Below are 13,579 nucleotides of genomic sequence, written 5' to 3'. Positions count from 1 at the left end.
CCGTCTGTGGCATATGAGGAGCCAGAGTCGTTACCTAAAAGGATCACTGAGTTTTACTTTGCTTTTCCCACCCCTGACCTACCAAACGTACGATGGATGTGAACCTACCAGTTGAAGGATTGTTCGCAATGATGACAACACCAACCTTTCATCTGGCCCAATTGCTGTGTCAGCATCACAAAGCAGCAGTGGAAACTTCCTATGAACCTACTGCCTGCCCGGGCCTTTTATACAAAGGAGATGTGTTGGAAATAGCACAGGCGTGCAGTTTGCCAACCTGGACCTCAGTCCTTGTTGGAATACTAACTAGCTCTGTGATCTTGAACAGGACTTGACCTCCCCGAGCCTTGGCTGCAGCATCTGAAAATAGCAATACTGCGGTCCGGGCTGAATGAGATGATGGGCAAGAGCACTAGCTCTGCACCCCACGTGGAAAAGGCACGAGGGGGCCCGTCTGATGCTCCTGCTCACGTCCCCCACGTAGCGGCCCTGTGGGGAGGAGGTTATGGTACCAACACCCCTTCACTGATGTACCACAAAGAGGCTCAGATGCAGGCTGGTTGTGCGAACTGCCTGAGATACCCCGGGGGCAAGGGCGGCACCACCCCAGGTCCTGCTGGGTCCCAGGCTGTGTTCTTTTCCCAGCGCTGTGCCCTCGGGGGTTTTCACGGGGCACAGGACCATCATGTTTTAACCGGTAGCTCGCTGTGTGGTTCCAGGGCTCCTTCTGCATCTACAAAAGCCCGGAAGCGTCCAGCATGGAGGACAGTGGACCGCTGAGAGTCCAGCAAGGGATTCCAGCCAACCACCCGGTCCCAGTCCTGATCAGGGTGTATATTGTGGCGGTGAGTCATCCCTGTCCACTCTGAGAGGGCTCGTCGTCATCGCCAAGGGCAGCCGTAACAAATAGCACGGGCTGCATGACCCACGACAGACATGCATTTTCTCCAGGTGGCTGCAAGTCCATGGTCAAGGTGAAACCACACGCCTTCTTGGGTGGGACTCGCACCTAGACAAAACTCAGACTGGGAGTCGAACCCACCATCCCTGACATGGGAGAGCACTCAGACACACTGCCCTTTTTTTTTTTTTAACTTTTTAATTTTTTAAATTTCCTTTTCTTCTTTTTTTTGTCTTATGAGGGTCGTACCTGTGGTATATAGAAGTTCCCAGGCTAGGGGTCCAATCGGAGCTGCAGCCACCAGCCTCCACCACAGCCACAGCAATGCTGAATCCAAGCCACGTCTGCGACTTACACCATAGCTCATGGCAATGCCAGATTCTTAACCCACTGAGCGAGGCCAGGGGTCAAACCCACATCTTCATGGACACTAGTCAGGTTCATTACCCCTGAGACACAATGGGAACTCCCATTTTTATTTTTTTAACTAAAGTATAGCTGATTTACAGTAGTGTGACAATTTCTGCTGTATGGCAAAGTGACCCAGTCATACAGATATGTATATTCTTTTTCTCATATTATCTTCCATTATGTTTTAATCCCAAGAGATTGGCTATAGCTCCCTATGCTGTACAGTAGGACCTTATTGCTTATCCATCCTAAGTGCAGTAGTCTCCCAAGCTCCCTTAAAATTCCCTTTCTGTCTTTAATCCCCTAGTGGTATCTTTAGACTGACTATTTATTTATTTATTTATTTATTTATTTATTTATTTATTATGGTCTTTTTTGAGGGCCGATCCCTCAGCATATGGAGGGTCCCAGTCCAGGGTTCAAATCAGAGCTGTAACCACCAGCCTACACCACAGCCACAGCAATATGAGATCTGAGCCACATCTGCAACCTCCACCACAGTTCATGGCAACGCTGGATCCTTAACCCACTGAGCAAGGCCAAGGATCAAACCCTGGCTCGCTCATGGATACGAGTTGGGCTCATTAACCACTGAGCCATGATGGGAACTCCTAGACTAACTATTTAATTAGCCTACTGTAGCCCTATCATTGGTGCCATCAGAGTCGGTTTCTGTCGAGGCCTCTCTTCCTGGCTGGTAGATGGCCATCTTCTTGCTCTGTCTTCTCGTGGCCTTTCCTTTGGGTGCATAAAGGGTGGTGGTGGCAGGGGTGGGGGGGGGCCTCAGGGGAAATATGTTGTCTATTCCTCTTCTTATAAGGCCACCAGTCCTATCGGATTGGGATGCCAGCCTATGACCTCATTTAACCTTAACTAGCTCGCTAAAGGCCCTGTCTCCAAATACAGCCACATTAGGGGTTAAGGCTCTGACCTAGGAATTCTGAGAAAATGCAGTTCGGTCCATAAGAGTGGGTGTGAAGTTTGGTGGGTAACACGGACACTTGCCGGCTTCTCACGCAGGGAAGGTACTTCCCAGGCTGATAGGGCTGCTCCGTGTCGCTTTCTTTGCTCTCCGTGGTGGCCTGCTAGCTGGGCAGAAAACCAAATAGGATGAAATAGGAAGCTCACAGGCAAGTCCATTGGAGGGAAGTACCAGGACAGACGAGGTTGGTGGGCGCTGTGAAATCCTTCCCCACCCCCTGTGGCTCTGCCTCTGTTCTGTGACAGTCCGAAACTTCCTTTCTAATATATTTCCAAGAAAAATATTATCTGCTCCAGGCTTCCTCCTTTCTGATAATGAGAGCCCTAAACTTTAATTACAAAACTTTGGGGCCTGATTGCCAGGAAGCTTTGGGCCAGATGTGAGGCTCAATCAAAGCAACTGTGTGGGGGCTTTTGTTCATTATTTGTTTTCATCTCCTGACCTTGGTGTTGATCATTTTCCTTGATTGCAGTCATCTTACTTTATATTAACTCTTTGCCTAAATTGCCTAAATCTTTTTTAGAAACACAGATGAAACATAAAACCAAGATGAGCTATTCTTGCCTGCTAAAGGAGCACTCAAAGTTCCCCTTCGCCACGCAGTGCTCGTGTTTTCTGTGTTAGCAGCAGCAATGTCATCCATGCCATGGCCCCCATGTGCCAGGCAGGTTCTAATCCCTAGGGATGTTGTGTTGGGAAAAGAACCCACAATGAAGTCACAATCTAGTTGGAAAGATGAGAAGTGCTTGCAAAGCATCACTGACAATGCCGGGCAAAACCGCCCACAGGAGGGTTTAGAATAAGCTTTTCAAAATTTTGTTCATGAGGTAGCAGTGTCTTGGGAGAGACAAGTCATATGCATTCCTCCAGAAATGGACCACGTGTTCCAATACATTCAAGAAACTGTGCATCTACTAATTCACCTCCCTTTTGTTGTTGTTGTTTTGTTTTGTTTTGTCTTTTTGCCTTATTTAGAGCCGCACCTGCGGCATGTAGAGGTTCCCAGGCTAGGGGTCTAATCGGAGCTGTAGCCACCAGCCTGCGCTACAGCCACAGCAATTCAGGATCTGAGCCGCGCCTGTGACCTACACCACAGCTTACAGCAACGCCGGATCCTCAACCCACTGAGCAGGGCCAGGGATCAAACCCTCAACCTCATGGTTCCTAGTCGGATTCGTTAACCACTGAGCCATGATGGGAACTCCTCGCATCCCTTTTAACTGTTGAATCTTTAACAGCATTTTCTTTCCCTCCCACCCTCCCTTCCTCTCTTCCTTCCTTCCTTTCTTTTCAGCTGAGGCAGTTCCTGGGCCAGCGATTGAACCAGTACCACGGCAGTGATCCAAGCTGACCAAGCAAGGTCCTTAACCCACTGCACCATCAGCAGTTCCAGCAGCATTTTCGAAACTTACTGGGAGTTCCTGTTGTGGCTCAGTGGAAACAAATCCGACTAGAAACCATGAGGTTGTGGGTTTGATCCCTGGCCTCGCTCAGTGGGTTAAGGATCCGGCGTTGCTTCGAGCTGTGGTGTAGGTCGCAGACGTGGCTCGGATCCCGAGTTGCTGTGACTCTGGCGTAGGCAGCGGCTACAGCTCCGATTCGACCCCGAGCCTGGGAACCTCCACATGCCATGGGTGCAGCCCTAAAAATAAAGGACAAAAGACAAAAAACAAAAACAAAAATCAAACAAAAAAAATTGCTACCCACACTTATTTTTCCTCCCTACAGAAAACCCTTCGGAACTCAGGTTCTATAGAACATTGTTTAGAAAACCTTGAATAGTCTGAAGCGGGGGAAGAAAATTTTTGGACTGTCGAGACTGGAGAAGGATTATGATTTATTTGTTCATTTCACAAATATGCACTGCACACCTTTTTATGTCCAGTACCCTCTAGACAAAGTCCAGGACTGCAGATCAGGTTCCTGCCAAGGCGACACGTGACGAAAGAAGGGCTTGGGCTGGAACTGGAGAACGGGCGGGTCTGAGGGTGGCAGCCCTGTGGCGTCAGGAGTAGGACGAATTATGGACAGTGTTTTCACTGACATTTCTGGTCACGGTGATTTTGTGTGGTTGGCTCCCTCACACTAAGATTAATTAACTAAATAATAAGTCAAATTGAAAATCTTTTTTTTTGTTTTTTTGCTTTTTAGGGCTGCACCTGTGACATATGGAAGTTGCCAGGCTGGGGGTGGAATTGGAGCTACAGCTGCTAGCCTATACTACAACCACAGCAGTGCAGGATTTGAGCCACATCAGCGACCTGCCTATGCCACAGCTCACAGCAATGCTGGATCCTTAACCTCCTGAACGAGGCCAGAGTTCGAACCCGCATCCTCATGGATCCTAGTCACGTTCCTTAACCGCTGAGCCATGAAGGGAACTCCCAAGCCAATTTGAAAATCTTTTTATTGTTTTTTTTTTAATTTTTTTATTTTCCCACTGTACAGCAAGGGGGTCAGGTTATCCTTACATGTATACATTACAATTACATTTTTCCCCCAGCCTTTCTTCTGCTGCAACATGAGTATCTAGACAAAGTTCTCAATGCTATTCAGCAGGATCTCCTTGTAAATCTATTCTAAGTTGTGTCTGATAAGCCCAAGCTCCCAATCCCTCCCACTCTCTCCCCCTCCCATCAGGCAGCCACAAGTCTCTTCTCCAAGTCCATGATTTTCTTTTCTAAGGAGATGTTCATTTGTGCTGGATATTAGATTCCAGTTATAAGTGATATCATATGGTATTTGTCTTTGTCTTTCTGGCTCATTTCACTCAGTATGAGATTCTCTAGCTCCATCCATGTTGCTGCAAATGGCATTATGTCATTCTTTTTGATGGCTGAGTAGTATTCCATTGTGTATATATACCACATCTTCCAAATCCAATCATCTGTCGATGGACATTTGGGTTGTTTCCATGTCTTGGCTATTGTGAATAGTGCTGCAATGAACATGCGGGTGCACGTGTCTCTTTTAAGTAGAATTTTGTCCGGATAGATGCCCAAGAGTGGGATTGCGGGGTCATATGGAAGTTCTATGTATAGATTTCTAAGGCATCTCCAAACTGTTCTCCATAGTGGCTGTACCAGTTTCCATTCCCACCAACAGTGTAGGAGGGTTCCCTTTTCTCCACACCCCCTGCAGCACTTGTTATTTGTGGATTTATTAATGATGGCCATTCTGACTGGTGTGAGGTGGTATCTCATGGTAGTTTTGATTTGCATTTCTCTTATAACCAGCGATGTTGAGCATTTTTTCATGTGTTTGCTGGCCATCTGTATATCTTCTTTGGAGAAATGTCTATTCAGGTCTTTTGCCCATTTTTCCATTGATTGATTGGCTTTTCTGCTGTTGGGTTGTATAAGTTGTTTATATATTCTAGAGATTAAGCCCTTGTCGGTTGCATCATTTGAAACTATTTTCTCCCATTCTGTAAGTTGTCTTTTTGTTTTCTTTTGGGTTTCCTTTGCTGTGCAAAAGCTTTTCAGTTTGATGAGGTCCCATGGGTTTGTTTTTGCTCTAATTTCTATTGCTTTGGGAGACTGACCTGAGAAAATATTCATGATGTTGATGTCCGAGAGTGTTTTGCCTATGTTTTCTTCTAGGAGTTGGATGGTGTCCTGTCGTATATTTAAGTCTTTACATCATTTTGAGTTTATTTTTGTTCATGGTGTGAGGGTGTGTTCTAGTTTCATTGCTTTGCATGCAGCTGTCCAGGTTTCCCAGCAGTGCTTGCTGAATAGACTTTCTTTTTCCCATTTTATGTTCTTGCCTCCCTTGTCAAAGATGAATTGACCATAGGTGTCAGGGTTTATTTCCGGATTCTCTATTCTGTTCCATTGGTCTGTCTGTCTGTTTTGGTACCAGTACCACACTGTTTTGATGACTGTGGCTTTGTAGTATTTCTTGAAGTCTGGGAGAGTTATGCCTCCTGCTTGGTTTTTGTTTCTCAGGATTGCTTTGGCGATTCTGGGTCTTTTGTTGTTCCATATAAATGTTTGGATTGTTTGTTCTACTTCTGTGAAAAATGTCATGGGTAATTTGATAGGGATTGCATTGAATCTGTAGATTGCTTTGGGTAGTATGGCCATTTTTACAATATTGATTTTCCCAATCCAGGAACATGGAATATCTTTCCATTTCTCTACATCTTCTTTGATTTCTTTGATGAAAGTTTTATAGTTCTCGGCATATAGGTCCTTTACCTCCTTGGTCAGGTGTATTCCGAGGTATTTGATTTTGTGAGGTGCAATTTTAAAAGGTATCGTATTTTTGTATTCCTTTTCTAATAGTTCATTGCTGGTATACAGAAATGCAACTGACTTCTGAATGTTCATCTTATATCCTGCTACTTTGCTGAATTGATGAATCAGTTCAAGTAGTTTTGGGGTTGAGTCCTTAGGGTTTTCTATGTTGAAAATCTTTTAATAAAACACCAAAGAAGTAAAAATAATACCACTTAAAAGTTGCATAGAGAAAGGAACCAAATCCCCCCACCTCTGCAATTCCAGCCCCACACATAACTTCCTCTTCTTATGCAAACACATCTCTACATTTGTCTACAACCACACCCAGGTCTTTATTTAACTGAGTCCTGCTTCACGCATTACATATTGATCTTCTGTTTTCTTTTTTTACTTAGTAATGTACCTTGGACATTTTTCTAGGTCTGTATGTATAGCTCTTTCTCATTCCTATAAGTAGCCATCTAGTGTTTTCTTGAATTAACATAGCATCCATTTATTCATTCATTCATTAAACAAATATTGGGAAGACTCTGTCCTAAGTCTTGGAGATATTACAATGAACAAGACAGTACCCTTTTTTTTTTTTTCTTGTCTCTTCCTAGGGCCACATCCATGGCATATGGAGGTTCCCAGGCTAGGGGTCTAATCAGACCTGAAGCCGCCAGCCTACACCAGAGCCACAGCAACACGGGATCTGAGCCGCATCTGCAACCCACATGGCAACGCCAGATCCCCAACCCACTGATCAAGGCCAGGGATTGAACCCGAAACCTCATGTTTCCTAGTCGGATTCGATAACCACTGAGCCACGACGGGAACTCTGACAGTACCTTTGCTCTCATGGAGATTATGCACTACTGGGGGGGTGCCACAGGTAGTAGGAGGCCATAAAAATAAACAACAGTTGAATAAAAACAGATGAATGTCTGAAATAACTGCTATGCAAAGAATTAAAATCGGGTAATGTGACGACAGAGTAAATGAGGCAGGGACTATTTTGGATTGAGTTTCTCCCTAAGTCGTTGACATGCAGGTTGTTTACAATCTTTAGCCATTAAACAACGCTTCAGTGAACATCCTTGAAAATAGAGCCTCGTGTGCTTATGCCATTCTGTCTGTAGGAGAGAGTTCTAAAAATGGGACTGTTTCTCACTCAGCTCTCATCTCGGCAGTTTTTCCATCTTCTCTGTATCATTCCTCACCAGTTCCCTATCCGGGTCCCTCATGATGAGTTTAAGGCCCAGCTTATGTAAAAATCAGACTTGCTCTGAGAAGTGGATCATTGCTCAGCTGACCAACCCTACAAGTAAGACCAACAGGGTCATGGATTCAGAGCCCACTAGTTCCGGGAGGAGCCTTTAGGAACATCCCATAATTTTATAGATAAATCAGAGAGAGGGAGATTTGCCCAAGATCACGTGACTGCCTAGAAAAAGAACTAGGGGAGTTCCCGCCGTGGCACAGTGGTTAACGAATCCGACTGGGAACCATGAGGTTGTGGGTTCGATCCCTGGCCTTGCTCAGTGGGTTGAGGACCCGGCGTTGCCACGAGCTGTGGTGTAGGTTGCAGATGTGGCTTGGATCCCTTGTTGCTGTGGCTCTGGTGTAGACTGGTGGGCTACAGCTCCGATTCAACCCCTAGCCTGGGAACCTCCATATGCCGCGGGAGCAGCCCTAGAAAAGGTAAAAAGCCAAAAAAACAAAACAAAACAAAACAAAAAAAACCAAGAACTCAAATGCATTCCTTCTGCTTCTTGGTCCAGTAAATCCCTCATTACTCTGTGCCAAGGGCCGATTTCCACTGGGGAGATGACTCCAGAGGAAGTAGAACCCGGGCAAAGCTGATAACTTTTTTTTTCCTGGCCATGCCCACAGTATGTGGAAATTCCTGGGCCAGGGATTTAACCTGCTCCACAGTAGTGACCTCAGCCACAGCAGTGACAACTCTGGATCCTTAACCTGCTGTACCACCAGGGAACTCCCAAAGCTGATAACTTTTCACAGCAGAATGGAGAGGCTAAAGCAGTGGTTCCTAACTTTGGCTGCACAGCAGGGTCATCTAAGGAGCTTCTAAAAATCCCCAAGTCCAGGGCCAATTAAATCAGAATATCTAGAGATGAACTCAGGCATCAGAAGTTTTTAAGACTCCTAGGTAACCCCGGTGTGCAGTCAGGGTTGAAAACCACTGGACCAAAGGGATGTTTTTTTTTTTTTCTCTCTCTCTCCTCTCCAGGCATTTAATCTTAGCCCAGCTGATGCAGATGGCAAATCAGATCCGTACATTGTGGTCAAGCTTGGCAAAACCGAAATCAAAGACCGGGACAAGTACATCCCTAAACAACTGAACCCAGTATTTGGAAGGTCAGTGGCCATCTGGGTCTCACTGCATCATCCTCCCTGTATTTGCTCCTGTGTTGTTTCTGGGGTAGGGGTACTGTATATACGTGTGTGAGTCTGAGGAAACAGTGCAGGCGATTAAATGCTGACTTCTGCCCATGATAACAGCCCGTCAAGTCTCTCTTCGTGGAAAAGGACCCAGTTCCTCCCTTGGTTCCCTCAGCAGTTTGGTGCTGCCTAGCGAGCTTCATGCCCAAGGTTTTCCAATAATGATTTTCCTAGATCTTCAATTTCAGAAGCACCTGGAACAGTTAGCAGATTCAGCCTCCTGCCTAGGAGAGAGTTCCTTTTTTACAAACCAGGTAACCGAGGCCCAGAGAGGTTTAGAAACATGTTCAAGTTTGCACAGTTCATAGGTAGAAGAGAAGGGGCCAGAGGTTTGGCCTTTTGTCTTTGACCAAAGGGATTGTTCCATCCTTTCATGTTGCAGCTCATTTGAGGAGACTCTTGAAGTCAAAAGTTGAGCAGCCTCCCCCACCCATATTTTGTTTTCCTGCAAAGTGTATACAATACATCACACTTGTGTACGTTTAGGTGAACCAGACATTCACCAGTGCACAGCAAGCCTCCTGCCCCCACTTATCTTCTAAAAGGACATGCCACGAATTTGGGTTCCCGCTTGGGTTTGTGCCCCCGACGGCCATGAACTCTGGAATCAAGCAGACCTGGGTTTCACTCTGCACCTACCGGCTGAGTAACTTTATTCAGACGGCTTAGCCCCTCTGATCTTAGTTTTTCTCACCTGTAAAGCAATAAAAGCGACCCTTGACTCTCAGATGCCTTTAGAAGATTAAATACGACAAACACCTAGCATCGTAGATACTCCAAACACATAGCTTCCTTTCTCTCCTGCATGACACTCATTTCAGCAATGCCCCCATCGTAAGTGTATTTAATTTCTTTCTTTTCCGGAGTGACAAGGAGCAAGGACAGTCTCTGTGACAAGCAAGGCAATCCCTGTCCACCTCATTTTGATTCATTTACACACTTGTGATCCCGTTGGACCCTCTGACATTTGTTCAGCACCAGCCTGTTACATTTTATTGCTCCCGCGGAAAAAAAGGCATAAATGATCTTGCCTGTTCAGATGAGAGAGAATGATTAGAAGGATGTGCTGGGGAAACTTACCCTCGCTTCCCTGATCCGGAGATGACCTTTATCATTATCTGCCATTTATGTGACTAGGTCTTCATGTTGCCAAGTACTTTGTAGTCACTTTGTATGAGCTACTGTCACCGCAGTGCCATGAATTAGACTGGTTTTATAACCTCCGTTTATGGCTGTGCTAAACAAAAGAAGAGGATGATGGAATGTTCCCTCCTGCCTCTGGCATCGCAGGGCCTCTTCTAGAAGCCCTCTGTGTGGACGTGTGCTTCGTGACATGTGTATTTAATTGTTGCTCAGGGACAGACGTTGCTGGCTCCATCTTGCCGTGTTCCAGCAGGGAGATGGGAGGGCGAGGGCCCTTGAACCTGGTCAGGGGGTCTGGGGAAACTGCTCTTTGAGACCTCACTGTGGGAAGATGTCAAGGGCTCCACCCCCGATGCCCTGGCCCCTGGTCTGCTCTACTTTTCTTCAAAGCCTCTGACATGAACTGATATGTTTATGTGTTCATTGGCTGTCTCCCGTCTCCCCTAGACTGTAAACTCCATTCCAGCAGGGGCTTGGTCTAGTCTATTCAGTGCTGTATCTCAGCACCTAGGACAGGGCATGGCACAGCGCAGAGGCTCGGCAAGTATTTGTAGAATGAGCAAATGAATGCACAGACGGACAGGCAACCCTTCCATTGGTTTTCAGTGGGAAGTCAAGGAACCTGTCACTCTGCGCCATCCTGAGGGGGTGCATGTCTGAAGAGGTGGCAGGTCCTTATTTTCTTAATAACTGCAGTGCTTGGCACAGAGTGGATGGGTCATAAAAGTGAAATGAGCAAATAATCAACACAAGGATGAATGAATGAACAATGAAGCAATAGGACATCTTAGCTTGGAAGTCACCAAATGTTTCTACAAGGCTCCATGGTTCCATGAGGCATTCTCTTTCCTCGCACCATCGCTGTATCTGATGATCCTATCTCATCAGCACACAAGTTGACATAAGCCCAAGTGATTGGAAGCTTCACCATTGTGGACTGTTTTTGGTAGTGTTTCTAAGGACAGCTCTAATGACAATTCAGGACAGGTGAATCTGTAGCACACAGGCAGCACACATCTGGGAAAGGGACCAGAGCCATGACAGCCACCCCTCTGTCCTCTGTTGTAGTTGCCAGGGGGGAGTTAAGCACTTAGTAATTCCTTCCTGGATGGTGGCAGCAGCTTGGTGAAAGCCAAGCTCAGAGATAGGTGGCTGGGGGTTTCCTTGTGAGACACCTCGAGAATATCAACTACAGTTTCAAATCCAAATCTTGGAGCCCCAGGAGGCCATACTATGACTTCAGATGAAAGAAAAAAATTTCTTCTCTGCACACCTGTATCCCTGGCCTGCTAGAGCTGCCTCGGTCAGTTACAGGCACTGGAGCTGTCCAGCATCTCTGCTTCCCCCCTCCCCCATCTCTGCTTTCCTTCCCACTCCTGGGGAAGGTTAATTGGCTCCAGGCTGGGTTGTAATTGCAATCCCCGCCACCCTGGACAGTGAGCGTCAGGGCCCAGTGGACCTGACCATGAGAGGTCCTAGACAGCAGCCTAGACAGGCCTGCAGGGAAATATGGGTCCTTTCCTCTCCCCTCCTGACCACCTCCCTTCCTCCCTTCCTCTCTGTCCCTTGTTCCAGGACCAGCCCTCTCCACCTCGGCCCCAGGCAGAGTCAGGAACAACCGAGAAACACTGGTGCATCCTTGATTTTGTTTTCAAGAGCACCTTTCCCTAAAATGCAGAATTTCACGCTAAGTTTAATGCTTTTATTTATTTATTTTTTTGTCTTTTTAGGGCCGCACCTACGGCATATGGAGGTTCCCAGGCTAGGGGTCCAGTTGGAGCTGTAGCTGCAGACCTACGCAACAGCCATAGCAACACCAGATCTGAGCCGTGTCTGCAACCTACACCACAGCTCACGGCAATGCCAGATCCTTAACCCACTGAGCAAGGCCAGGGATTGAACCCACAACCTCATGGTTCCTAGTGGGATTCGTTTCCGCTGTGCCACAACGGGAACTCCTAAGTTTAATACTTAATATCTTCTCTGATGCTCATTAAAACAGAAAATGCAGAGTTCCTGCTGTGGCTCAGCAGTTAACAAACCCGATTAGCATCCATGAGGACTTGGGTTCAATTCCTGGCCTTACTCAGTGGGTTAAGGATACGATGTTGCCGTGAGCTGTGGTGTAGGTCGCAGATGCAGCTTGGATCCCGTGTTGCTGTGGCTCTGGCGTAGGCAGCGGCTACAGCTCCAATTGGACCCCCAGCCTGGGAACCTCCATATGCCATGGGTGTGGCCCTAAAAGAGACAAAAAAAAAATGCATTGTCATAGGAAATTCAACAGCATTGTTCTTCCTTTCAACACTGCATGCGTGTGGTATTGTGGAAGGAGCAAGGAAGTAAGATTTAGGAAACTGGTACTTATGCCGTAATTTATGACCTTGGATAGGTCACTTGTGTTCTCTTCTTATCTGTAATAGCAGGGGATTGCATGTGGTGATTTCTGAGACCCCTTACAGCACCAAGAGACATTTATTCTATTCTCTGTATCTGTTCTCTGTGGATGAAGTGCAGGATCCAACACTGCAGAGATGAAGGGGACGGGTCTCTGTTCTCAAGGGGCTCAGAATCTTAGCGGCAGCTTTCCAGTCCTGCAATTCTATGTTCTTATGATTTTCTGTCTTTAATGGGATTTTCATTTCAAACACACCCAGCTGGAATTCCCTGATGAAGCAACCATGGAGGGGGAAAGGGGATGGCAATTTATTGGGCAGCAGTTGAATGCCTGGAAGTAAAATGTGTGCTTTAGATAAGCCATCTCACATTTGACCACCGTGCTGTACTATAAAAAAGACATATATATCCCATTTGCACATAAAGAGGTTAAGAAGGATGAAGTAACTTTCCCAAAGTTTTACAACCAGAAAGTGGCTGATTCAAAATCCAGATTAGCAATCAGTCCTGTGTGAGACCAAAATCCTAGGACGTTCCTCTCCAGCTTGCCGTCACCCTAGTTGAAGTTTGCAAGACGTGGCCCAGGAAAGAGATCATTGGCTATTGGAAACTGACATCAGAATTGAAAATAGTTTGCATCTCAATGAAAAATTAAACCAGATAAATATCCATTAGGGATCAACTGGGTTTCTGAGTGTTCAGTGAATTCCTATGCACTGTAGGAAGTGAAACAGGGAAAAGTCCGTCCCCTGTGTTGCAAATGTGGCCCATTCCTAAAGCCTCTGCTTAAATGGCAGGTCATTTGAGATCCATGCCACGTTCCCAAAGGAGTCCCTGCTCTCTGTGCTCATCTACGACCATGATATGATTGGGACGGATGACCTCATTGGCGAGACCAGGATTGACCTGGAGAACCGCTTCTACAGCAAACACCGAGCCATCTGCGGTTTGCAGAGCCAGTATGAGATGTAAGTTCTTCCTCCCATGGAGGCACTGTTAGTGCTGAGGCTGCAGTCCGTGCGCTGGGAAGACCAGTCAAGGCTCAGGTTTAACATCTCA

The 13,579-nt window shown here is 46.4% G+C and overlaps 1 protein-coding gene across 1 annotated transcript in view; it reads left to right on the top strand.

Annotated features, from left to right (window-relative positions):
• Positions 1-13,579, top strand: part of FER1L6 (fer-1 like family member 6) — a 145,717-nt gene that overhangs the window by 99,576 nt on the left and 32,562 nt on the right. The window contains exons 30-32 of the mRNA XM_047783301.1: positions 720-845; positions 8,772-8,899; positions 13,318-13,488. Of these exons, the coding sequence (XP_047639257.1) occupies positions 720-845; positions 8,772-8,899; positions 13,318-13,488 (425 nt within the window). The remainder of the gene's footprint in view (positions 1-719; positions 846-8,771; positions 8,900-13,317; positions 13,489-13,579) is intronic.

Source organism: Phacochoerus africanus, chromosome 6 (genome assembly GCF_016906955.1).
Source record: "Phacochoerus africanus isolate WHEZ1 chromosome 6, ROS_Pafr_v1, whole genome shotgun sequence".
NCBI classification, from domain to species: domain Eukaryota; kingdom Metazoa; phylum Chordata; class Mammalia; order Artiodactyla; family Suidae; genus Phacochoerus; species Phacochoerus africanus.
The sequence above is the reverse complement of the archived record's forward strand: the minus strand, read 5'-3'. Positions and strand labels throughout refer to the sequence as shown.